Source organism: Moschus berezovskii, chromosome 24, assembly GCF_049115385.1.
Source record: "Moschus berezovskii isolate FMDL1 chromosome 24, NW_MosBer_1.0, whole genome shotgun sequence".
Taxonomy (NCBI): domain Eukaryota; kingdom Metazoa; phylum Chordata; class Mammalia; order Artiodactyla; family Moschidae; genus Moschus; species Moschus berezovskii.
Genome location: NC_142483.1, coordinates 30,996,745 through 31,020,933, shown reverse-complemented (window position 1 = coordinate 31,020,933; position 24,189 = coordinate 30,996,745). Strand labels below are relative to the sequence as shown.

At 42.0% G+C, this 24,189-nt stretch overlaps 1 protein-coding gene and 1 long non-coding RNA gene across 3 annotated transcripts; one reads left to right on the top strand and one right to left on the bottom strand.

Moving 5' to 3' along the window:
* Window positions 1-2,489: 2,489 nt before the first annotated feature.
* On the bottom strand, window positions 2,490-5,522 carry LOC148774030 (uncharacterized). Its single transcript, XR_016036139.1, has 3 exons — window positions 5,392-5,522; window positions 3,473-3,736; window positions 2,490-2,625 (listed from the first exon to the last, which is right to left on the bottom strand). It is a non-coding gene; the product is annotated as an uncharacterized LOC148774030 (long non-coding RNA).
* Window positions 5,523-5,955: 433 nt separating this feature from the next.
* PROK2 (prokineticin 2) lies at window positions 5,956-22,197 on the top strand. 2 transcript variants are annotated; one of them, XM_055414328.2, is made up of 4 exons: window positions 5,956-6,421; window positions 9,788-9,913; window positions 18,543-18,602; window positions 19,985-22,197. In XM_055414328.2, the coding sequence occupies exons 1-4, from the start codon at window positions 6,326-6,328 to the stop codon at window positions 20,087-20,089; spliced, it is 387 nt and encodes a 128-aa protein (XP_055270303.1). In that variant the 5' UTR covers window positions 5,956-6,325; the 3' UTR covers window positions 20,090-22,197. The 2 variants fall into 2 exon arrangements, with proteins under 2 accessions (XP_055270303.1, XP_055270304.1); XM_055414329.2 differs by lacking the exon at window positions 18,543-18,602 and having other exon boundaries at window positions 5,976-6,421; window positions 19,985-21,624.
* Window positions 22,198-24,189: the final 1,992 nt, after the last annotated feature.

Here is a 24,189-nt window from a genome sequence, read left to right as displayed (position 1 = left end):
CCATATTTTCAGTAATTTGTTCACCAAAAGTTTATTGAGTGCCTTCTAATACCAGCCACACTTCCAGATACTTGACTTAAACTGGTGAACAAAAGATGTTTTTTTTAAAAATCCCATTTTGTGGAGCTTCTATTCTGGTCTATGTGTGAAGAGGGTGGAGCACGACAATAAATATAAGATACAAGCAAGTAATATAGTTCTACAAGGTGTTAAGTGCTAGAGGAGAAGGCAAAATATGAAAAGGAGTAGAGTGAGGGGCATCTGGAGTGCTGGGGCAGTTCAGTTGCTCAGTCATGTCTGACTCTTGGTGACCCCATGGACTGCAGCATGCCAGGTTTCCCTGTCCATCACCAACTCCCGGAGCTTGCTCAAACATATGTCCATCAAGTCAGTGATGCCATCCAACCTTCTCATCCTCTGTCGTCCCCTTCTCCTCCCGCCTTCAATCTTTCCCAGCATCAGGATCTTTCCCCATGAGTCAGTTCTTCGCATCAGGTGGCCAAAGTATTGGAGATTCAGCTTCAGCATCAGTCCTTCCAATGAAGGACTGATTTCCTTTAGGATGGACTGGTTGGATCTCCTTGCAGTCCAAGGGACTCTCAAGAGTCTTCTCCAACACCACAATTCAAAAGCATCAGTTCTTCAGTGTTCAACTTTACGGTCCAACTCTCACATCCATACATGACTCCTGGAAAAACCATAGCTCTGACTAAACAGACCTTTGTCAGCAAAGTGAATTCTCTGCTTTACTGTGCCAGGGCAGTTGTGCACTTATCAAGGTGGTTGGAAGAAGCCTCTTTGAGGTGAGGATAGAGCAAACACTTGAAGGACTGAGTCAGTTGTGTTCCTGTCTACCACGAGGAAGGGCAGCCCTGACAAAGAGAAGTTTCAGACAAAGTTCCCAGTGTGGGAACCTACCTATTGTTCTTGGAACCTCCAGGAGGCCAGTGTGGCTGGAGCAGAGCTGGCAGGAAGACGCTCAGTCATCATATCATTGTAGTAGATGAAGCGAAGATCTAAACTCTCTGTGAAGGGGGCCGGAGACCACTACAGGGTTTTGAGCAAAAGATCTGTCTTAAAAGAACAGTTGAGGCAGCTGGGGGGATGATGGGATGTAGAGGACAAGAGTGAGACCAGGAGGCTAGTCAGAGGCAATGCCAGTCATCCAGGCTGGAGATGCTGATGGCTGCAAACAAGAAGGGTGGCTGTGACAGAAAGCAAAGTGGTCAGATTCCAGAAGGATTGGACATGGTGTGTGGGAGAAAGAGAAGCTCAAGTATGCACCAAGGTCATCCTTGGAAGAGCAGAGTTGCCATCAATAAAAGAGGTTCAGGGTGGGGACCACAAGGAGATTGGTACTAGACAAGCATCTTCTTTTCAAAAGCTATTTGTCGTGCCTGGTCACCCTTATGTTTTCCCTGTTCCCTGGCCTTATTCCCTTCCCTTCCCTATATGGAGAGTAAGATCCTCAGTGATCCCTACATAAGGCTCTGTATTGGGTCACTTCCTCTCTGGCTTCACATTTATACTAGATTTCCCACTGGGCTTGTTCTTTGGGCCACACTGGCTTCTCTTCTGCTCCTTGAATGTGGATACTCTTTCCAGTCTCCAGCATAAGCAAATCTTCTGCCTGGAATGCCCAGTCATTCTCCCATCCCCAACCTCCTGCTGCCTTCATTAATCTCAGTTAAATCCTGTTCAAGCTTCAGATCTCAGCTTTGACATCATTACTTTAAGAAAACCTCCAGGTCTCCCCATATGCTGTCTCCCAGTGCACTCCCATCTATTTCCTGTAATTACATAATTGTATAGTTATTCGATTCATATCCTCTTCCCACTAGACTGTACATTCCCAGGGAGCTGGATTCACATGTTTTCCTCACCACTGTACCTCCAGTGCCTTGCACAATATTTACATTTAGTAAGTACTTCAGTTCAGTTCAGTTCAGTTCAGTCGCTCAGTCGTGTCCGACTCTTAGTGACCCCATGAACCACAGCACGCCAGGACTCCCTGTCCATCACCAACTCCCGGAGTTCACTCAAACTCATGTCCATCGAGTCGGTGATGCCATCCAGCCACCTCTTTCTCTGTCTTCCCCGTCTCCTCCTACCCCTAATCGCTCCCAGCATCAGAGTCTTTTCCAGTGAGTCAACTCATCTGTCTATTGAATGAATCAATTGCGGTTTTCCATCCACCTAAAAGAAAATATCAGCTTATACATTTACTTTTTTCCAGAGTGTTTTAGGGATATTATAGCATAGGGATATTGAACTTGAAAAAACACAAAGGAAATAATACTTTATCATTTAAAATAATTATTAATATCATTTAAAGTTCATTATGTTTATTACCAAACCCAAGCTCACACTGCATGACAGGCCAGTGAATTGAGAGACCAGTTGTTGGGGGTAAGGAATAGTGACTTTATTTGGAAAGTCAGCAAACAGAAAAGATGGTGGACTTTGTCACAAAGAACCCTCTTGCCTGAGTTAGAATTTAGGCTTCTTTTATACTAAAAGGAGAGGAAGTAATTTCAAACATTTTCTGATTGCAATCAGCCTCCAGAGGAGATAAGTTAATTTCTCCCTGCAGTCATTCGTGAGAGGGCCTGGTCAGGATGTTTCCTGTGAGCAAAAGAAAGGTATTTCAGCTGATACTCATTACCTGGGAAGCAAGGTTCCCAGAGATGGACCATCATGTATGTATGTGTGTGTATGAGCCACTCAGTCGTATTTGACTCTTTGTGACCCCGTGAACTGTAGCCCACCAGGCTCCTCAGTCCATGGGATTCTCCAGGTAAGAATACTGAAGTGGGTTGCCATTTCCTTCTCCAGGGGATCTACCCAACCCAGGGATCGAATCTAGGTTTCCTGCATTGCAGGCAGACTCTTTACCATCTGAGCCACCAGGGAAGCCCTTTATCTATAGTTTAAACTTATAGATGACATCCCTTTAGTGGTTAACTTGTAGTAGAGTGCAAAGGTTTTTCCCTATTTCATGCTCATTAGAGAGAACAAACTACAAATGATCCCTTTCCTGTAAAATATGCTGCTGTTCACCAGTTTTTAGTTCTTCTCAGAAAACAGAGGGTATTACAGACTCACATTCATTGTCTGTCCCTTGAAGATGGACTAAGCCTTTTTTTTTTTGGCCATTAAAATATGAGCAGAAATGATATATGCCAATTTCAGACAGAGGCTTTTTTTTCCCTCCCAGAGAGAGGCATTTGAGAGCTGGTGTGCACCCCTTCCAGGTGGCTGTGATAAAGAATCTGCCTGCCAATGCAGGAGGAGCAGGTTCGATCCCTGGGTTGGGAAGATCTCCTACAGTAGGAAATGGCACTCTGCTCCAGTATTATTGCCTGGAAAATTCTATGGACAGAGGAGCCTAGTGGGCTGCAGTCCATGGGGTCACAAACAGTTGGGCACGGCTGAGTACACATGCATTGTGAACCTCTCCAACCTCCCTCACCTGGAACAGAAACTTATTCTCTCAAAGTTTTGGAGGCTAAAAGTCCTATGCTTCTTCTGAAGGCTCTAGGGAACAATCTTTTGTTGACTCTTCCAGGTTCTGGTGGTTGTTGGTAATCCCTGGTATTTCTTGACTTGTGCACGCATTACTCCAGTCTCTGCCTCCATCTTTACTTGGTCTTCTCCTTGTGTCGCTTTGTGTCCATGTATTCCTCCTCTTTCTCTTATAGGGACACCAGTTGTTGGATTTAGGATTTAATCTAATCTGGTGGGCAAGACAGGAAAAAACTGTGTTGGCTGAAGCTGTCAGAGAACACCAAAGGATAAGACTTAATAGGAGGCTATGCTTAACAGGGCTCCTAGTATGTTCTAAAGACTGTGCTAAGCATGTTATAGGTATTATACTCTTTAAACCCCATGGAGGTTGTTTACCATGAGATTGGTATTTTTATCCATTTTACAAGTGAGAAAACAGAGGTTTAGTGAAGTTTTTAAGCAGCTTGCCCACTGGTCACTGAGAATTCCAATCCAGCTCAGTCTAGTTTACAATCCCGAGGTCTATGGACTTTCCTGTACTGCTCCTTCAATTCACCTGTTCCCTTGATGGTCTGCTAGAAAACAGGAATCTAGATTCTGAACTACACGAAGTTTGGTTTTCTTTCTATAGTTATCCCAAGGCTGCATTGATCATGTGGCAAAGTTAACTGTAAGAAAGAATAGCATAGTCAAACTACTCTTCAATTTCTGTTTCAACAATGACTTCCCTTGCTGATTTTTATGAACTAGTTAAACTCAGCTTTCCATCTTTCCCTTTATAAGATGCAACCAACTTTCAGACTTCAATTTTTTAACTTGGCCATGGATACAAAGATCTGTCATATCAGAGGCCTTCATTTCTCCTCTAAGCATTACAACAATTAGAAGAGAAACAACAGGATCAAAAGAATCAACATGAAACCAAACCAACCCTAATTTTAAGTGTTTCCAACTTTGTTTCAAAACATCTTTATGAGGATTGTTTTCCAAACAGCAGTGTGTGAAGCTTTCTACTTTTGAAAACTGACTTTACTATGGAGACAACCTGTTTTTTATGCCTGGAGAAGCAGGGAATACCCAAGCTAGCATTCAGCAGTAACAAATATAAATTAGACCGTTAAAAAAAAATGTAGGAATGTTAAAATCCATGTTGACTGGTTTTTACATTTACCCAGCAGCATTCCCATGCTACCGTTGGCATGGAGATTGGAAAATGAAACTTTCCACCAACCTGTCACTTGCTACTGTTTCCACTTACTTTAACCATGAATCCAATTTTTATAATTTTTTAATGTAAAAAAAAGTGTGATGCTTTTTTGTTTTCTCTTTCAACACATTTCTCAAACATAAAAACACGCATGAAAAGGGTTTTTAAAAATCAGTCAAAGATTTAGTTTTCCAAAGACTCAGCTGTTTAACATTCGGATAATTGCCTTTTTAAATTTTTTTTTCCACATTTAGTCTGAATGCTTTGGCATGGGGGTAGCCCCACAGTCTGAAAGTAACTTTGTCCCGACTCTCCCCACTGCATTTATTATAGAAACTGGAAGACACATCTGCTTTTCAACAGGGCCAGGGAAAGCTGAGGTTTCAAGGAATAAAGTCGAGCTTCCCAGAACTTCGGTGGAAACAAGTTTGGCATGGTCACACCTAGGTATTCTCGAAAGAATTTCCTTGAGGATAAACACGCTGAGATTCTTGAAGCTAGACTCGAGGTCACAGTGGAAGGGGAAGCTCTCATTGGTCCTCTCATAGGGGTCCTAGAACCCAATAGGCACTCAAGTCGTATTTACACAAATGAACGAATCCCAGCAACGTCGTATTGCGTCTTATAAAGACTGAAAGATGATTATCTTGGACTGGAAAGTTAAGAGAGCTGCCTACCTAGAGCGTAAGGCGCCTCAGGCTGGCATCCGGAGCTTGGCGATCTCATTTCGCTTTGGCATCATCCTGAACTGCTCTGCCTGAAGCTGGCGCGACGTTAAAGGGAAGAAATGAATGCGAGGAAAATCAGAGAGGAGAGGGTAGGGAACAGATGTGTGCAGAAAGGGAGGACAGTCCTTGAAAGAAATAAATGGGACTCCCACACCTGGAAGGACAAACCCCTCAGTGTCGTCAGGGATGTGGGATGAGGGGTAATTTTGCCCTCCCTTTGTTCTTTCCCCCTTGTTTTCCACGTTTTCAGGTTGTTTGTTTGATGTCTGTCTTTTCTGTTCAGTTACTGGACCCTAAGGACAAAACAAGTGGCAGTAGGTGGCATACAGAAATTAATACATTGAGCGGCTTTTGGCACCTCCCTTGCTCCCGCGGGGTGTCCACAGCGCCCAGCACCTTAGTAGGCACTCCCTAAACATCTGGAGAGCAAATGAGCTGCAAGTTTGCAGCGCTGAGTACGTGGAGCTGGGGAAACCAGGACAGCAGAGGGGGTGTCTCCGACCACAAAAGACGTGCGGGCGCGTGCGGAAGGCAGTGGCGGCGCGAGGCAAGGGGCTGGCCGCGAGCGGGGCGCCGCGCGGGGGGCGCTGCCTGCGTAGCGCCCGGAGTGGGGGCGCCCGGGGCCACGGCGACACGTGCGCGGCAGGGACGCAAGCAGTCCCTGCGGCGAGCGGAGCCGGGCCAGGCGGGTGGGCGCGGGGGTGTGCCCGCGCCATGTCCCCCGCGCGTGCGGCCGGCCCGGCGGCTGCGTGAGTCACGGCGGGGCTCGCCTTTATAACCGCCGGCAGGATCGCGTGAGTGGCCCGCCCGGCGCTCTGCGTTCCGCGCTCCAGCCCGTGCGTCCCCAACGGCCCCCCAACAGCCGCCCAGGCCCGAGGGCGCCATGAGAAGCCCGCGCTGCGCCCGCCTGCTGCTCCTCCTGCTGCTGCCGCCGCTGCTGCTCACACCTCCCGCCGGCGACGCCGCGGTCATCACCGGGGTAAGCGGCCGGGGCGCACCTGTCCACCCGGGATGCGCGCCCTCCTCGTGCCGCGGGGTCGTGGGAGCGGGAACCGAGGGGGAGACGGGGTGGGGACCGCGACCGGGAGGTGGGGGCACGGGAAGACCGGGACACCTGCCCCACTTCCCCCTTGGAGCTCCTGGGAAAGTGCCCTGATCCCTAAGCAGCCGACGTCCAGGACATCAGGCGCGCCCTGGAAGAAGTGACCACAGTCGCTCCCCACCACCTTCTCCCGCTTGCCTGCCCCTCTGTCCTTGTGTTTGGTCTTTTTTTCTAAGTTGAAAGAAGTTTCCTTTGGCAGTTTTCTCGAGCACTTTCCCCCGGCTTTTCCAGGCTCTGTCCTTAAAATTTAAGTGCTTTAAAATGCAAAGGGGCAAGACCAGTACCCCCAGATGCTGGGAGTCTTAATTCTGCGGTTGAGGAGTTTGCTCCCCAAAGCATCGTCTAAAACCCTTTGAAATAACTTGGTCCAAGGTCATGAGTGCACTTTTGAAAAGCAACGTGGGTCCTTTCTTCTGAGTTCCAGCGTTTTTCTTTTTTCTTTTTCCAACGTCCTGAGCTTCTCCTTGTAAAAGTTTTCCGTTTCCTGTTCCTGATAAAGCACCTACAGTGCTTTGGCTTAATTATAGAGTAGGTGATCCTGTAAATGTCTCAGTTTAGAGAGATGTCATCATTTGTGGAAGTAGGAACTAGTTCAGTTCTCTCCTAGGTCCACCAACAGTTTTCATTGTGTGCATCCGAAGGATAACTTTACAGCACAAAATGAAAATGTCTACTTTATGCCAACAATGCAGAATCGCTACCATTTCCTGATTGTTCAACTCTTCTAAGTCTGAAAGTATTTCACATCTCCATTAAATTATTTCAGATATCTAAGTTTACATAATAGGGTTTAAAGAAAAAACTTTTTTATGTTTGAAATGATAGCACACAGATAGTGAAATACCATTTAAAGTTAAGGGAAGTGTCATTGTCTTGAGAAAATTAAGCAATATTGTCTCCATATGCTTATAGCACATTGAAAGTCCTTGTATTATAACAGTATTTGGTTACAACCAATAGATATTTGGATTATGGCCAAGAGATACTTAATTAATAAGTATTGTGATATTTATTAGTACAGTTTGTAGAGATTTTTACAGATATAGATGTATTTGAATAGCTTTGTTAGTCCATGTGGTTGAAAAAAAGTTTTTACAGGTCTTTCTAATACATGAGAATTGAAATCTGATTGGTTTTTCCCCATCTTCCCCTGCTGGCTCTTTAAATTTCTCCTAATCCTCTGAGCCCCAAATTCCTTTGTAATATAAGTATCTTTTTGTTCCATTCACAACACAACACTACTTGAATAGGTTTGCAGTGGGTTAAAGATGAAGGGCATTAAGAAAGAGCTGTCTAATTGAAAATATATAAACCTATGCAGGTCTTTATAAGTATTTCCACGACCTGAACCTTTTTTGTTACAAAGTGAAATTTTATCACACTGAATGTTTATCTGTCAAAGTTTAAACTGGCCTTATAGATTATATGTGTTGTTTTTCTTGTTGCAAATCAGTGCTAGAAAATAAAAGGATCTTTAAAAATTTCTCTAAAACAGCATGGCAACAAAGAAATATAGTTATGTTTCCATGACAGGAATCATCTGGAGTCAAATGAAAAACCTAGTAACTTATCTAGATATGTCATCTCAAGGATGTTTAAAATCCAAGTGATTGATTGAAATTTAAGAGATTTTGGCTGGATTTTGATTGTCTTATTAAAAGAGCTAGTGGGGCTTCAGAATTCCTGGTCTTGAGCATCTGTTGAAATAAAATATTGCCTAAAACCTCCACCTTAAATATTTACTTTTTGGGGAGTAGTAATGTGGTTATTTTTGAATTGATTTATATGTCCACATAGATTTGTTAAAACTGTATTGAAAAAGATCAAATTGTAAACATCTCATTTATGGAATGTAGTGGCTACGTATGTGTGATTTCTGATATTCAGATAAAAACTGGAAAAATGGAACTGTTTGTATATTTTCCTATAAATGTCCAAACACCCCAAGATGAAAATTATAGTTTTTATCCAATACTTGTTTTAAATAGACCAAGAAAAAATTCAAGTGGGGGAAATAAATAACTCTAAAACAATATAATGAAAACTTTATTGAAAAAATAATGAATAAGAGTATCCCCATATATTTGTGTTTTGAGAAGTTATAGCTGTCCCCAAAGCTAAGAACTCTGAAGAAGTATCTTAGTTGTTTACATTAAATCTGCACTTAAATTTGTCTAAATTATAGATTTCTTAGCTTCTTACATATATAGTATAGGATGTTCTCACCTTAACACTAACAAAACAGATTACTGAACACCATTCAAACAAAGCATCCTATTTATGGATGGTTCTAGGAAAGAACAATAGTTCTTTGGATCTATTTTCATGCAAATAAGTTTACACTTCATTATTTACTTCTGTTTAGTCAAGTGAGGAAATTCCTCCATAGTTGATTCTTTGATTATATGTATTTACAATTTCTATATTAGGAACAAGTGTCTTGAGTAATCACTGTTGATAATTGCATCTGTCACTTGCATTTCTAAATCTGATGGATCTCATAGAATAGTTTCATTAATCTTATATTGTACACATATGTATACCCTAAGCCAATAATTTCCTTTTTGCAGGTTACTCACCTGAAAAAAAAAAGAGTAACATAAGGCAAAAGTCTTGGTTTGCCCATTCTCAGCCTATGAAATTTCTTTCTTTCAAAAGGAAACGGTGAAAATCAAGTCAGAGGTGTGAGAAACATCAAATCTCGTGAACCAAAATGCAAATATTTGAAAAAGAAAATGAGTTATACTTTTAAATTTACATCAGTATCTTTACGGATCTGGAGCATTTCATGATAGATTTAGAGACCATTTAAATCTCTTTTTTAAACTGGGCCCACTTTATTCTACAGCTAATAGTTATAAAATCTTGTGATTTGATTTATGTAGTTCCTAATGGCCATGTATGGTAAAAGACCAATATAAACTCCTTCAAGTTCAAAGCTGTTTCATCCATAAAGCACTAGAAAAAGAGAGCTGATTTTGTTTTTTAAAAAGTTTTGGGGTTTATAATTTTCATAATGTGTGGGCCATTATTTAGTCTTTTTTTTTTTCACCAAGTGGGAAAATCTCTGATCAGATTTTATTGTAAATATGTTCAAATGAATGATTACAGTTTTTTTTTTAAACATGTAAGATTATTAAAATCATAGTTGTGGGATATTAAAAGGGCTTTTATTTTTCCTGCTAATTTTATCCTGAGTCGTTCTGATTATCTTTATTTCTCTGTTTGCTTATTACATTTCAGGCCTGCGACAGGGACCCCCAGTGTGGTGGAGGCATGTGCTGTGCTGTTAGTATCTGGGTTAAGAGCATACGGATTTGCACACCGATGGGCAAAGTGGGAGACAGTTGCCATCCGATGACTCGCAAAGTTAGTATATACGTGTTCTTGTTGGTTCTCTTACATTTCAGTTACTCAACTCCAAGCAAGGCCTCTATGACATGAAACATGCTAGAAATTGGAAATAAGAGAAGATGAAGTGGAAAACCTCTTCCATTCTCCTCTGCATTTCCATCTGAGAGAACTGTATTCTTACCATCCTTATTTAACTGATCATTTACATATCTTTGTTCTCATGGCATTAGAAACATTTCATAAAAATAATTTGAAACACTGAATTTTGCTTAACAGTTTTAGGATATAAATATATATTACTTTTGGATATATGAATATATTTTATATCCCAAAAGACCATTTATGTGTATATATTACCATTTATATTATATACATATATATATATGTGTATATATAAAATACTGTGTATACTTTTTTGCTGAAATCAGAATAGAAAGCTCTTGAAAACAGTTTTAATGTCAGACCAGTGAAAAGGCAGAAGCACATAAGTTTGTGCTTTGGGTTTTGTAGAAAATGATCCATGATGCAATCACTCTTGTATTTTAACTTGAAAGTCCTACATTTTGACTCTCTCCACAGGATGCAATGTTCACAACCCTGGAGATTCATGATGTTTACCTTTCCAATTTATTTTACTATCTAACAACTCAATATCACAATGACCTAAACACCATTTTTGGAAAGTTATTGACAGGAAGTGGCAGGAGTGATGGCAGGATCAGATGGGGCTACAGAGGTTGTGTCCTCAGGAGTTGTGTCCTCAGACCCTCCTGTCTGCAGGAGCCAGGGAGCGGGATGGGACTTCCGGAAGTGGGTGGGTGGCAAGTGGAAGGGAGCAGAGAAGTGTGTGGAGCCTGGAGAATCCATGTCCTTCAGATACAAAATGTTTGAAACCCAGTATGGTTCCAGCCAAATCTCCCGGGGGTGCCAGGCTGCAGGTGCCTTGCTCTTCTTGTGCCGTCAGTACATCCTCACTTACCAGCAGTTACATGGGGTCCAGGGTGCAGGGGTGGGTGGGGAGTGGTATGTGTGTGCGTGAGGACATGTCCCGGGCCTGGTGGCTTGTTGGAGGTGAGTTCAGTCCTCTGCAGTGTTCTCTCTCGACCCATCATATCCTCTAAAACCAGGTTCAGTTCAGTTCAGTTCAGTCGCTCAGTCGTGTCCGACTCTCCGCGACCCCATGAATCACAGCACGCCAGGCCTCCCTGTCCATCACCAAATCCCAGAGTACACTCAAACTCATGTCCACAGAGTCGGTGATGCCATCCAGCCATCTCATTCTCCGTCGTCCCCTTCTCCTCCCGCCCCCAACCTTTCCCAGCATCAGAGTCTTTTCCAGTGAGTCAACTCGTCGCATGAGGTGGCCAAAGTATTGCAGTTTCAGCTTTAGCATCAGTCCCTCCAATGAACACCCAGGATTGATCTCCTTTAGAATGGACTGGTTGGATCTCCTTGCAGTATAAGGGACTCTCAAGAGTCTTCTCCAACACCACAGTTCAAAAGCATCAATTCTTCGGCGATCAGCTTTCTTCACAGTCCAACTCTCACATCCATACATGACCACGGGAAAAACCATTGCCTTGACTAGACGGACCTTGGTTGGCAAAGTAATGTCTCTGCTTTTTAATATACTATCTAGGTTGGTCATAACTTTCCTTCCAAGGAGCAAGCGTCTTTTAATTTCATGGCTGCAATCAGCATCTGCAGTGATTTTGGAGCCCCAAAAAATAAAGTCTGACACTGTTTCCACTGTTTTTCCATCTATTTCCCATGAAGTGATGGGACCAGATGCCATGATCTTTGTTTTCTGAATGTTGAGCTTCAAGCCAACCTTTTCACTCTCCTCTTTCACTTTCATCAAGAGGCTTTTGAGTTCCTCTTCACTTTCTGCCATAAGGGTAGTGTCATCTGCATATCTGAGGTTATTGATATTTCTCCCAGCAATCTTGACTCCAGCTTGTGCTTCTTCCAGCCCAGCGTTCCTCATGATGTACTCTGCATATAAGTTAAATAAGCAAGGTGACAATATACAACCTTGACGTACACCTTTTCCTACTTGGAACCAGTCTGTTGTTCCATGTCCAGTTCTAACTGTTGCTTCCTGACCTGCATACAGGTTTCTCAAGAGGCAGGTCAGGTGGTCTGGGATTCCCATCTCTTTCAGAATGTTGGATTCTGCCTCCTGCCTTCTTCTTTTCCCCACGTGTGGCTTAGGGTTTAAAACTGAATTGGAGCCAAATATCTTTCCCATACTCCACAGTCACAGATAACAGCTGAGGTTTTTACTCTATCTGAATGAAATAAGGAAATTGGGGTTTCGCTCAATGTGCTGGAGAGGGGACCCTCATTGTTTAGACCCAGCTGAAGATGACCTTGGGCTCTCCTGTGGTTTCCTTGAGAAACACTTCCTGTTGCATTGGTACCACTCCTCACTGCGGTTTGACCGCTTGAGCCGGTACTGTCGTTTGTAAGCATGATATGCACCTTTTATTCCTGGCCATTTTGAGACAGGAAAGGTTTCAAAACCGTTAGTTGTCTGGCTCTGTGCCAAACCATTAACCCCATTCCCCTTGGTGGGGGTGGGGGTGGGGAGGTGAAGCCTGCCCAGCCGCCTTTATCATTGGTCTCAGTTTTTTTCATCAGCCTTATCCAACACGAGTCATCTTTTGTCCATGGGAGTCGCTGTCGCTTAAAAGTTGACTCTTAATTCACTGTTCTTTCAGAATTAGTTGTCTTTATGGCATCTGGTCCCATCACTTCATGGGAAATAGATGGAAAAACAGTGGAAGCAGTGTCAGACTTTATTTTTTGGGGCTCCAAAATCACTGCGGATGCTGATTGCAGCCATGAAATTAAAAGACACTTACTCCTTGGAAGGAAAGTTATGAGCAACCTTGATAATATATTAAAAAGCAGAGACATTACTTTGCCAACCAAGGTACGTCTAGTCAAGGCTATGGTTTTTCCTGTGGTCATGTATGGATGTGAGAGTTGGACTGTGAAGAAAGCTGATCGCCGAAGAATTGATGCTTTTGAACTGTGGTGTTGGAGAAGACTCTTGCGAGTCCCTAGTACTGCAAGGAGATCCAACCAGTCCATTCTAAGGGAGATTGATCCTGGGTGTTCATTGGAGGGACTGATGCTGAAGCTGAAACTGCAATACTTTGGCCACCTCATGCGACGAGTTGACTCACTGGAAAAGACTCTGATGCTGGGAAAGGTTGGGGGCGGGAGAAGAAGGGGACGACAGAGAATGAGATGGCTGGATGGCATCACCGACTCTGTGGACGTGAGTTTGAGTGAGCTCCGGGAGTTGGTGATGGACAGGGAGGCCTGGCGCGCTGTGATTCATGGGGTCGCGGAGAGTCGGACACGACTGAGCGACTGAACTGAACTGAACTGAACTGACTGATACATTGTTAGTATAACCTCGGATACCCCAGCTGGTTTGCTAAGACAAGTCAAGAATGACACATCCTGGGTACAAATAGCAGTTCCAGTTGCCACTTGTATGCCATGGTGCCAGATCCTTGATATGATACTAGATGTTGTGGATGTGTTTCTCGTTTAATACAGCAAGCCTGTGAAGTAAGGTTTGGTTTTCTCCCATCCTCTGTACAACATTCAACCTCACAGGGGCTCAGTATGTGGCTGAGGTCCCAAGGCGATAGGTCAGAGAATAGGCTCTGGATTTTGCTCTGTCCATCACTCATTGGCATCTACTTCAGTGAAAGCTGTGGTCGTGTTTAATTTGAACATTTTTTTCAGTGCAATTAACCCAGATGGGTTTGTGTAGGGAAGATGCTCCCTGAGATGACAGAGTTGAGATAGTCCAGAGTTGAGATCTCTCTCATCCTGTAGTTCTGATGAGGTTTCCAAATATTGAGATATTTTGACAAGAGAACCGGATTCTATTTTCCTGGTTCTTATAGTTTCTAGTTCAGGTTTAGGGCAAAGTCAGTTTTGAAAGAAAACAAAATCATTCTCCTGCCATAAACCCAAGAGCATCTCTGTGCTGTGTTTTTAATCACGCTTTTGATAATAAAGTCTATGATAACAGATTATGGTTTTCATAGTAAAATTAAATGATAAAAGAACTGAAAGTACTGAAAAAGTAAGATTTTAATGTCAGATCTGAACTTATCCCCATTCAGATATCCACTTGAACCGTGTTTTTAGACCTCAATATTACAGCTGTTCATATTGGTTATTTTACTGTCTTGAAAATACATTTTCATAGGTCATTTCAATAACCTAGTTCTTGTCCCAGAGTTGTTACTTGTTCTGAGTGAAATTAACTTATACTGATGAAAACCTAGTTCTTCCAGAGTATCTTTCAGCTATATTCTATTCAAAACAACTAAAAAAAAAAACAAACCCACTTTAAAATAAATATGTCCTGGTGAGACTCTATTCTGAAGTTTTACAGTTCATTAGTAGATGGTAAAAATATAGATGGATGCTGTATAAAAGTTCTTTTAAATGTGATGTGTTCATTAATTTCCCCTCTCCATTTTCTTTTTGCCTTCTAAAAAAGAATAGATTAACTCTGATTGTGGTCACAGGGAAAGGTGTATTAAAAACACAAGACTATGAATAGGTGAGGACTATACCTGCTCTAATTTTAAACTTTCTATTCTGGTTTGGCTTAGACATTAGCCACTGATATTTATTTTGATAAAGTGAACAGTATTTGATGAATGAAATTAAGACCTATAGGTAGAAACTATTGAATTCATTTTACTGTTTTGTTTCTGATGTATCAATTAATTAGACAGTTTAGACATTCCTAGGCTACAATTTTGTAATTGTAAAGTTTTTAACTTCACATTTGATCATTCAAAAATAGAATAAAATATAAGTCTACTTGAAAGGAATAGGATGCATGCTTTCTAAACACATTTTAAGGCAGATAGTAGTTATAGCATGTATTGATTTTTTTTAACAACTCATTTTTAATCATTAAGAGTGCATTATTAAATCCCATATCTACTGGGACTTCTTTGCTGTTTAAGAAACACTGGTGTCTATTAGTCCCCACACTTGTATTAACAGAGCTTGCAAAGGTTAGTCATGCCCATCCTGTACTGTTTACTCATGGGCTCTAGAAATTTAAAAGTATGTGATGGGTACTTTTATTGATTATTATTTTATTAAAATATTATATTTAATCTATAGTTCCTTCAAAAAATTAATCTTACTTTAAAATTTTGCTCCATTTTTTTATGTTAACTTTTTTTTTAGCACTTGCTTTGGTTTTTTGTTTTTGAGCTGTGCTTTAAAATTTGACTAATCCATTTTCCTTTTCTGAAGAAAATAATTTCCAGTTAACAACAGGACTTCTGAGCCTGGGCTCTTTTGACGTTTTAGACTGGATGACTCTGTTGTGGGCGTGGCCCTGGGCATTGTAGGATGTTTACTAATATCCCTAGTCTCTACCTGCTAGATGCCACTACACCCCATCCCAGCTGTGACCTCCAAAATGGCCTCTAGATGGCCCCCTGGGCATTGCAGGGGGCTGGAATCACCCCAGGTGAGCACCACTGTTGAATACTTCGTTTGCTTAGCCTTACAAGACACAGCATAGGAGATCCAGCATCTTCACCTTCTAGGGAACTCACCAGCTACCCAAATACACAACTTCTTTTGCCGTCATCCACACAGGTGCTGGAGGCTGCCACACATGATCGCCAGGATGTGTGTGTGTCGGGGGACCCTTTGACCCGCAGAAACTACCACTCTTATTTCTTATATCTTTTATGCCCCTCTAGTCCCAGAGACTCAAGGTTCCCCAACTCAAGTCCAGTTCCATACAACCAAGCAGGCTGGCTCACCATTCCCTGTTTTTCTTTATTTTTTCTGGGGACACAGTGCAGTGGGAGGCCCAGGTCCGTGTCAGGTCCACTTCCATCAGCACAGGCCCCAGGTTAACGTGATGCTCGCAGGAGGGGGATAGATCAATAATTGTATATTTAGGGTTCTGAGAAAATATATATTGTGCTAAGTTGCTTCAGTCGTGTCCGACTCCTTGAGACCTTGTGACTGTAGCCTGCCAGCTTCTCGTTTATGGGATGCTCCAGACAAGAATACTGGAGTGGGTTGCCATTTCCTTCTCCAGGGGATCTTCCCCACCCAGGAACTGAACCCACATCTCTTACATCTCCTGCACTGGTAGGCAGATTCTTTACCAGTAGTGCCACCTGGGAAACCATGAGAATATATGCCTATTCCCAAAAGAAAAAAAAAATTAAAAGAAACCATACAGTGGTACTCATCATAGCTATTAAAACCAGAAACTGTGAAGTGTGGGATTTGTCATTTTTATTTTATGCACTCATACCATTTGAATTTTTTGAACTATGTACTTCTGTTGATAAGGTGGTAAGAAAACTGGTTTTATTAAGGAAAAAAATTATTCGGCCAGTGCTTTCTATGTCACGTGACTCAGCTTTTCTTCAAGTATCCCATCGTGTTTCCTTCTTTAACACAATTGACTCTGTTTTGAGAGGTAGCACAAATAATATTTTGGTTTCATATCAGCACTGTTTTCTCTTTAAAAATGCTGCAAATGTGTTGGACATCATGCCTTCTCAAGAGTGCTGAAGGTTCTGCCTTGGTAACTCCTAGAATTTGCTGATTGGAAATCTGTGGTATTGGAAACATTGGCTTGAGTGGATAGCTAATTCTAAAGTAAACTGTCACGTTGGTACTGAATGATTAGCTCCTTGGCTGTATTTATACATCTAAAGATGCATCTTCTGTGAACACTTTCATGTGCGTGTGTGACTGTCAAACAGCTACTAGGCTTGCCATACGGGGTGTAGAAATAGCAGTGAATGGGCCAGTCAAGAAATTGGCAGGTATCCGCGGGGTGTTCAGCATGTCAGAAATCGTAGCCTGTGAGATTGAGAGCACATCGATGGGGGAGAAAGCTGCTACAGGCTCGTCCGGTGTAGAAAAGCTCTGGTGAGGGAGGGAGAAACACAGGCTGGCTCTGGAAAAAGGATAAAAATAAGAAAAGGGCACCCAGGTATAAAGGGACCTGCCAGTCGAATCACTGTGTTAAATTGAGCTGCAGCAAATCTAGGTTGATGTTTACAGAGTCATGATGCCCTGGGTAAGAAAAAGAATAGTAGACATTTTTGAAGGTTTCACAAAAACACATGACCTTGAGAACACATTGCCAGGGCCCCTCCTAGACCCTGGAGGGACCCTACATAAGCAAGAGCCTTTGGTTTCCGAGTTTGGTGGCATTGATCAGTGCCAGGCAAGGGGGTTCAGGATGAAGGTGCAGTCCCAAGACCTGAGAAGGTCCCCTCTTTACCCCTCAGGGAAGTCACAGCCTATGGTGGGATTGGGGTAGAAGACAAGCATTTGACACATATATATTTTTAGTGTGTCCTTTGTACCAGGCTGAGTGTTATGCACTCAAAACGAAAAGATTCCCTTTTCTCCTCAGGGCCTGGAGTCTGGGCCTGGTGGTATTTGGAAGAAGATGGAAATGGGTTTGACTGTGACATGTTCCTTTAGTGGCTTGCTGACCTCGGTCAGGTGTGTTGCTTCACTTCAAGAGGAAGCCACTTAACTTGTGTCGCAGGGAGACAGAAATCTGGCACCTGGCTTTAACATGACATTCAGACACCATGGCTTTCTGTGGCCTGGCCTGTGGCAGGCTGCTGGTGAGAGTTATTTCTCTTTCCCGCTGCTTTTGCTGCTGAGAACCCACGTGGCAGGCCCAAGAGTGACCACAGTGTCGGGATGCACAGAGCATCACATTGAAGCCTCGGATTCGTGGTAGATGAAGCTGTCTTACTGAGTATCTGTCGTTGATATGACACTCCATGTTGGGCAGAGACCTTTCTTGTTTGACTCATCGCTGTATCCTCAGTACCTAAAGCAGGGCCTGATGTGCTGATGACACAGCCAGTGTCTGTTGAACGAATGAATAGGAGACACCCAGCTTGTGTTCTCCATGTGTGACAGTTTGACATGCTTGTTACAGGTAGCATTCACTTTTTCCAGGCTCCTGTTCCTTGCCGCCTATGTTTGTTTCTCTCAACCTCAGCACTGTTGACATTTGAGAACAGATAATTCTTTGCCATGGGGAAGGTCCCCTGAGTTGTAGGATGTTTAGCAACATCCTTGGCCTCTATCCACCAGATGCCCCCTCCCTGCACTGTGACACACAAAAATGGCTCTGGACATTGCCAGCTGTCTCCTGGGGGCAGCATCACCCCACAATGAGAACCACTGGTTCATGCAGTAGTTTGGGACTCAGCGAAAGGAATCTCTCAAAATCTCTAGGTCAAAGTCATGAGTCATTATGTCTCACGCCATCCACTTGTAATTGTCCAAGCCATTCCTGCTGCCCACACCTCCTCTGATATATTCTCAGTGGCGACAAATGAGCCGGCCTTCCATGGACCCTTTGACACACAGTGACAGAACCATTCTAGCCCGTGTCTGCATGGGACCGATGGCCATGTGCCCCCATGGAGACACTGCCCTTAGAGCCTCGAAAGTAATGCTCTCACAAAAGGACAAAGGAACTGGGATGGTCCTGCCTGTTTACCACGTGCCACCCCCACTTGCCTACTCTTCCCTTTGTATTTATTGATCTCAACCATCTCCCTGGCCCTTCCAGAACCATTTTGGAAATGGAAGGCAGGAAAGAAGAAAGAGGAAGAGAAGAAGAAAGAAAAAGGTAAGGAGAACATGAGCATGGTAGTATCCAAAGATAATGCCCAGAATAATTAGCCTTGACCATTGTGGAACACCCATAGAATTGGATCCGTCCAATCAGTTCAACCTGAAAATAAGGTTAGAATGGTTCTGCCACTGTCTGCAGACAGCCTTTTGTCCAGCCTTTTGTATGATGCAGAAAGAAATGATTTAGAAGGCATCTGGAAGATGCAATTCAAGATTTTCTTGTAAGGATAGATCACTGGTGTAGGGCAGCCTCTTTTGGTGGAATAGAATAGGAAATGCGCTAGAATGATACCAAAGGAAGCATTTGAGCTGGGAGGCAGGAAGGAAGCATTTCTGTGCCGTGTGTCAACTGCAGAAGGATCCCCTGAAGGCATGAGATTGCAATAGCTGTCCTCTCTCACATTACCCTCAATCGGGTAATTTGCCATCTCATTTCATTAATATCAACCACTTGCAGGCCTACAGTTAAACTTTCTCCCTATCCCTTGCAAAGCAGGCAGATTCTCAAGGGGGCACCATTCCTTGGGAAGAAGAGTGGTTTTTGCTCTTTGCCTCTAGAAAGCATACATGGTTTGTGAGTCCTTCACTTGCCCCTGGCACAGAGAACGACCACACCAGTTGCTAGTTGACCCTCCTCAACCTGGCTTCACCCAAGGCATAGGCAGGTTCTTAGAAACAGCAATTGAACTGTGCTTGCAGTGAGAGCAACCTTTCGCTGCTGGCTCTCTCTGCCTGGGGTTTGCTCTGTTGCATTTCTGCAGATTGGGCTGCCTCCTTCCCTGATTTTCTTGGCTTGCAGGATCTCAGTTCCCTGACCAGGGATTGAGCCCAGGCCACGGCAATGAAAGCACCAAATCTTAACCACTAGACTGCCAGGGAACTCCCTCACATCTTTGCACAAATGTATGAATTTATACATTTCTCATCATCAGTGAATTTTTATTTGCTCATTGTATGCATGTGGTCGTGCCCATAAAGTTATGTTCTCTTCAAGGAGCTTCAGTAGCAGGACACTCTAAAAAAGAATTAAATGAGGAAAAAGTAAAAGACAATGTAGCTTGCTGATTAAAAGCTTGGTCCTTCAGGTCCACTTGCCAGCCAAGCTTCAAGTTCTGGATATGTGACCTCAGGCAAGTTCCTAACCTCTCTGTGCCTCCGTCTCTCATCTATAAGATGGGTGTGATTAAAGTGTTTGCCATCTTCACAGAGTGGTTGTAAGGCTACGAAAGGATAATACATGAAAATAGATGCTGTTGTTTGAGGAACAGTTAATATTTAGTAAACACTAACATTATTCAAAGAAATTCCTTAAGAATAGTTTCTTTGTTTTTTTTTTTAACATTTCCTGCTCTAACTCAGTTTTCTTTTTTATTTTAGGTTCCATTTTTTGGGCGGAGAATGCATCACACGTGTCCATGCCTGCCTGGCTTAGCCTGTTCACGGACTTCGTTTAACCGATATACTTGTTTAGCCCGGAAGTAATCACTTTAGAGGAAACGCTTTAAATGTGAACAGCCACACGATATCTGTAAAGCCTGTTCACCTGTGATTGTGTCAAACAAATAATATGCCAGGAAGAAATGCTATTGCTTCCTCAGTTCTCTAAGTCACATTTCCCTCTTTGATTTTTAAATGATGTTGTACTTTTTTTTTTTGATTGAAAGGGGATTTACATTTTGAATAGAAACATAAAGTGCAGGACATTATGGAACAGTTCTCATTTCCCTGTTTATGTTTTCATTTGGCTTTTTTTTTAATGCCAATAACTCACCCATTTTCACAGAAGTACAGAAAATACAAATTTGTTATTTTGTTACAGAAATTTTTTTCTCCTAAACATACCCTGCCCCCAGCCCTGTCCCACCACACACACCCACACACACACACACACACACACACACACGCACATACCCACACACTTGGGTCTCTTTCCTTCATTCCCCAATGAGTTTTAAGACTCTCATTTTATTGTTTGGCATTTCCCTCCCTGACCCTCTAGCATTTTAAAGTGAGGATCCATATACTTGAGCTTGCTGGCAGAATCACTGATGAGAATCAAGCTTTTTTGCCTGATACTTAAACAGTGGAAAGAATGTGTAGTTGAACCAGATACCCTAAACTTCTCTTATAGGGAGTAGAGACAGGGCTGCTTCTGAACTTTGACTGAACCTGCTTATGTAAGTGGATTTCAGGTCTGCGGTTGACCAGTGTAAGGACAGAGAGAATGGGAAGTCAAATTAGTCCAAATTTATAGATTTGGGATTTTTTTTTAAAAAGACATTTCCAGTACAATACTACATTTATTTCTTTTTCTTTTTATAAAGATTTTTTTTAACAAAAGTCTCCTAGTTAGAGATGTTCCAGAAAATGTCACTTGAAGAAGATGTATTGATTTTAATCTGGCATAACACTAGTTACCATGTTAAAATCAGTATTAAGTTGTCATTTAAACTTTATCTGTAACCCAAAGGTCTGTTGTAATGGATTGCCTGACATCCTGTCATTTGTATGTACCACTATTGCTGTGTAAAAATTCTGTATCAGAATGACAGTACTGTATATCATTTGATTTATTTTTAATATTATATCCTTATTTTTGTCACAGTTGTCAGTTTTTATTACAAGAGAGAGGACTTCTATATAGCCCATATTAAAAAAAATGGGTAAAGACTCCAGAGGTGGTAATATAGCCCTAACAGTGTATACATTTTCCTTTTACATACAGGAAAGTTCTGTTTGCATGAGTTTTATGGTAATACAAAAATAATGTGTAAATCGGTGAGGTTTTGGGGAATGAAGGGAAATTATGGCATGCATAACTGGCTGTAATCAGAATGGACTCATGGCATTTCACTGTCTTGATTCAGCCAGCAAATAGCAATTGGTGTTGATCGTAAGTGGTCAGGCAGGGTGCTAGGTCTGGCCTATGGCGATGCCAGAGTAGCCTGGCCTTGAAAAAAACCCAGCAAGTATTGTAAATGGATTCAAATTTGCAAATAAACAACTTCTGAAATGTGTTTAACTGACTAAAGTGGCCATGCCAACCCACTAACCCACAAAAAGTAATTGTTCATTTTATAGTTATTTATTCAGCCAGGACTTAATAGTTGCATATTATATATAACTTTTCCCCTGGGGTAAGGTGTGCTAGAATTGTACTGAATTTTGCTGTACTTAGTACCATACTTGGTCGTAGAAGGATTATTTTTGGTTCAGTTTAGTTTGCGTTCAAGAAACATTCCTCGGTGAGTTTGTTGGGGGAAAAAATAGTCTTCAAGTGGAATTATGGGTAATTTTGCTCAATTTTGCTCAGTGCTGTTTTCACATAGTGTTCAATACATCCTTTTTCATAAGTGGTGAAAGCGTGATTGGGTCAATCATCTGTTTTCCCCCAGGTTAAAAGACATGTAGCTTTTGTAAAAGTTTGCTTTTATATATCAACTTAATATTTTAAATCAATACCTAAAAACTTAGACTGTGTATACACAGCCAAGAGAATATTATGTGAATCGGGTGTAGAAAACTTAGAACTGTACCTACTGACGCACTACCATTCAAAGAAAAACAGAGCTTTGTCATTTGTTACCTTTCTTGTTGGTTATTATTTTTATTGAGGAGTGTGCTGTTCTATTTGGTTATTACTTTTTAACTTTTACCAGCACTTATCAAACAGTTGTTGCAAAAAGCTTGTCATGTTTCATGGACAGTTTTTAAAATAATTCTGTGCAAAGCACTCAGAGCCTTGCACTATAAAGATGGTATGGTGGTGCTGTTTCTTCTGGTCCCTAGGACAAGTTCTCATGGAAGTTGAAACTTCATAGGCCAGAATTTCTGAAAGTAAGGCAAAGTGAGAATTTATGTAAGAAAACCTAAGTCAACAATCTAGTCTGATATAAATGTTGTGAGTGGATTCCATTCTTTCTAATGTAGAAATAGATCTTATAGCAGAAGCTACTGACCAAACTCAAATGGATCTTTGGATTTCTTGACAAAGAAATCCATTGACTTTCATGAAAACTGTTCAGTCTTTTTCTTAAGAGCAACACTTTTTAAAAAATTTTATTTTAATTGGAGGCTAATTACTTTGCAATATTGTAGTGGGTTTTGCCGCACATTGACATGAATCCGCCATGGGTGTACATGTGTTCCCCATTCTGAACCCCCCTCCCACCTCCCTCCCCATCCCATCCCTCAGGGTCATCCCAGTGCACCAGCCCCGAGCACCTTGTCTCATGCATTGAACCTGGACTGGCGATTGGTTTCACATATGATAATATACATGTTTCAATGCTATTCTCTCAAATCATCCCACCCTCACCCTCTCCCACAGAGTCCAAAGACTGTTCTATACATCTGTGTCTCTTTTGCTGTCTTGCATATAGGGTCATCGTTACCATCTTTCTAAATTACATATATATGCCTTATTATACTGTATTGGTGTTTTTTGTTCTGATTTACTTCACTCTGTATAATAGGCTCCAGTTTCATCCACCTCATTAGAACTGATTCAAATGTATTCTTTTTAATGGCTGAGTAATACTCCATTGTGTATATGTACCACAGCTTTCTATCCATTCGTCTGCTGATGGACATCTAGGTTGCTTCCTTGTCCTGGCTATTATAAACAGTGCTGCAATGAACATTGGGGCACATGTGTCTAACTGTAGAAACTTGTGCCAGAAGTGTTCCCCTACAAATCCTCTTATCTAACTGAAGACCTCTTCCTTTCCAGCATTCCGTGTAGTCTTTGTTGGAACTTTAGCAAACCAGACCAGTGATAGATGAAACACAGAAACAAACTTTATTCTTTCTTGGTTCTAACATGAGAAATCTCACTCTGGTTCTCTTCTTACTTCATTTTTTAGAAGATTATAAAGTTGGGGGCCATTTTCATGTTAAAAGCAGGATGTTTTTGCTATGCAATGAAGGTTACTGTGTAAAATTCACTAGCAACCTTTTGCAATCTGTTTCATGGTCCCTTCTAATTTGTTAATCCTCAGTACTCCCTTCTGCATTAAAAAAATGGCTTTCGTTCTAGTATTTTTTTTAATGTGTCCCCAAGATGATGATCTTTAACAGCATAATCCTTAAAGTGTATTTTCCCCTATGTCCCCCCCACCACTTTCAGAGTATACATTTCCCCAGATTAGAGGCGCTAATTAGCGTGCTGTTCTTAAGGCACCATTCTCATTTTCCATCATCCACCATCTTTTCAGATTCTGATTCGATGTGTCTTGGATGAGGTCTGGATGTTAGGATTATGTTTTTAAAGGTACTCATTTCCTTCTAAGGTGCATCCATGGATGAGGGCCACTGACAAAGCATAAAGGAATATGTTTCTGTAGAAAAGCTGCGGCTTCACTAATGCTGCTTTATGAGATGCCTGTCTAATTAGAAGTTGCGCGTGTAGCGAAATGTCTTTGTCTTTTCTTGCAGCCCTCAAAAGTAGTTATGATCTCCAGACATAAACGAATGCATTTCTTTTTTCCTGTCCACACCTCCCGTATACTACTTCTAGAGGGAAGTTTGCAGAAGGGTCCCCCTGGAGCACTTTAGTGTCAGTTACATAGATCATTGGAGGA

Bases quoted from the DNA above. Each gene is read 5' to 3' on its own strand.
- PROK2 (XM_055414328.2), top strand. From the start codon at position 6,326: ATGAGAAGCCCGCGCTGCGCCCGCCTGCTGCTCCTCCTGCTGCTGCCG. The intron at 6,422-9,787 runs GTAAGCGGCCGG...ATTACATTTCAG, and splicing joins ACGCCGCGGTCATCACCGGG to GCCTGCGACAGGGACCCCCA. The intron at 9,914-18,542 runs GTTAGTATATAC...TGGCCCTTCCAG, and splicing joins GCCATCCGATGACTCGCAAA to AACCATTTTGGAAATGGAAG.